Genomic DNA, 2443 nt, shown 5'->3' on the forward strand with positions numbered 1-2443 from the left:
ATACAACTGGAGAATAACAGACACAGATGCATACTTAGTGCAGGTACAAGTGATTTGGCACCCACTCACATTTGGTGAACATTCACATTGGGTGCACTGACATTTTGTGTGCATTCACATTGAGCGCACTCTGACATCTGGTGCCCATTCACATTGGGCACACTCTGACAATTGGTGCCCATTCACATTGGGCGCACTTTTCATGCATTCACATTGGGTACACTCTGATGGGCGCACTCTGACATTTGGTGCCCATTCACATTCCAACATTTCATGCATTCACATTGGGCGCACTCTGATATTTCAGGCACATTCATGTTGGGTGCACTCTGATGGGCGTACTCTGACAGTTGGTTCACATTTACATTGGGTGCACTTTTCATGCATTCACATTGGGCACACTGACATTTTGTGCAGAAAAATAATCACTGACATTTTGTGCCCATTCACATTCCAACATTTCATACATTCACATTGGGCGCACTGATATTTTGTGCACATTCACATTGGGTGCACTCTGATGGGCACACTCTGGCATTTGGTTCACATTTACATTGGGCGCACTGACATTTGGTGCCCATTCACATTGGGCGCACTTTGATGGGCGCACTCTGACCTTTGGTGCACATTCACATTGGGCACAGCACACTCTGACATTGAAACAATGCTGGATACAGACTATTTGTGACCCTATCAACAGCACAAGGTACATACAGTAGTACTTGAAAGAATTGTGCGCCCTGTGGAGCACAAAATAATTGCACCCCCTGTGGAGTGCAAAAGAATTGCATCCCTTATGGAGCTCAAAATAATTGTCCCCCCCATGGAATGCAAATAATTTCGCCCCTCATGGAGCTCGGAGCTTGAGATAATTGCGCCCCCTGTAGCACTCAGAATAATTGCGCCCCCATGGAGCACAAAAGAATTGCGCCTCTTGTGGAGCTTGAAATAATTGCACCTCTAGAGCACAAATAATTGCACCCCCATAGAGTGCAAATAATTGCGCCCCTTGCAGAGCTCAAAATAATTTCACCTGTAGAGCGCAAAATAATAATGGCATTGGTGCAAAGTGTGGGTTATTTTCAATAGGAGCGCCCATTATTGGCAGGCGCCCACCTGTTCGGCCCAGCCATCACTATGGATGATTTGTTGAGATGTCGGCCGAGTCCGCTGGCCCCATATGGTATGAAGCATTGTCAAGTTCGGTTGGTCCATTTGGTAAGGGCTAGGGTCACTGTCATATGTGGGCCCTAAGTTTTTTCTCGATTCTGTCAGAAGACTGAAAGGGCCAGAGGGGCAGGGAGATCAAATTTCAATCGTGGAAATCTTACATCTAAAACGCCTGTATGCTAGAAAGCGTTCCGACCCAGTGCCGACTCGCAAATATTGCGCAGAAAGACGTCAACCGTAATAATGTTCAGACTCCGATCGAACTCTAACCAGCACAACTGCGAGCCTCTGACTGCAAGTCCATCTCACTCTCGAATCCCCGCCATGGACGACGCAACTTTTGAAACTGTCTATGATCCAGCTAGTCAAGATACGCAGCATAGTAATCAACTAAAGACCTTCAAACCTCCGAAACGGGTTCAGCGGCCCAAAACTTGCGTGGAAGGCATCTTGCTTTACTTCAAGCTCATGTACAAACGGCGAAACATGGTCAGAATGCCAGCCATCTCGACGGAGTCTTTCCCTCTCTTCCTGAACAGTGTGCTTGCCTGTCTCTTTTACATCATCACATTCAGGAGATCTGCTTGGTATCGCTTGTCCGCGGAGTTTTTACAACAACGCGTTGAGGCAACTTTTCCTCTTCTGAAAGTGGCGGTTCAGTCTGCGGCTCAGTCTGGGGACTTTTCGGCAGAATCAATGAAGTATCAAATGTCGCAATTGGGAACGCGCTCAAGTGAAGAATACTACGTCGACGAATGGAACGCCATTGAATTTACGTCTTTGGACGATCATTGGACCCACTTCCTTCCTCAGTTCAACATTTCAGGTCCGCGGGATGTTCTGAGTTATGCAGGTGTTATGCTTGTGATGGTTTCTCTGTGCGTATAATTCCACATCACCCTGAACATTGTACTCAAACACGATCTCAATCATCAAGAATATTCTCCACCATTCTGGAAGTAAGGCCACCCCTTGGAGTGTGCATCTTCGCCACGGGTATGAACTACCTCATGACCTCGGTTGCATACGTGGAGAAGTTTGGTGATCTCCATTATTGGACCTACCAGGGCTTCGAGTGGGTAAACGTAAGCTCATTGCCGCCCCCCTCTCATCGACACACTGCATCTGAATAACACCTAGGCGTTAAGTCCTAGACCGAGCGTTGGCATATGGTGGGAAATTGAGTTGATGGTGATGCCCTCGGTGTGGCACGCAAGGTTAACGTTAGCCTTGTACTTCAACAACGAGTGCTGATTATTATTGCAACAGTCAC

General features: G+C 47.2%; 1 protein-coding gene across 1 annotated transcript in view; it reads left to right on the plus strand.

Moving 5' to 3' along the window:
* Positions 1 to 1413: 1413 nt before the first annotated feature.
* The window catches only part of LACBIDRAFT_335944 (uncharacterized protein), a gene marked incomplete at both ends in the record, with an annotated part of 1966 nt that continues 936 nt past the window's right edge, over positions 1414 to 2443 (plus strand). Inside the window, 2 exons of the mRNA XM_001890853.1 lie at positions 1414 to 2048; positions 2108 to 2255. Coding sequence (XP_001890888.1) covers positions 1414 to 2048; positions 2108 to 2255 — 783 coding nt within the window. The remainder of the gene's footprint in view (positions 2049 to 2107; positions 2256 to 2443) is intronic.

The sequence above is a fragment of the Laccaria bicolor genome, genomic scaffold, assembly GCF_000143565.1.
Source record: "Laccaria bicolor S238N-H82 LACBIscaffold_200 genomic scaffold, whole genome shotgun sequence".
In the NCBI taxonomy this organism is placed as follows: Eukaryota; Fungi; Basidiomycota; class Agaricomycetes; order Agaricales; family Hydnangiaceae; genus Laccaria; species Laccaria bicolor.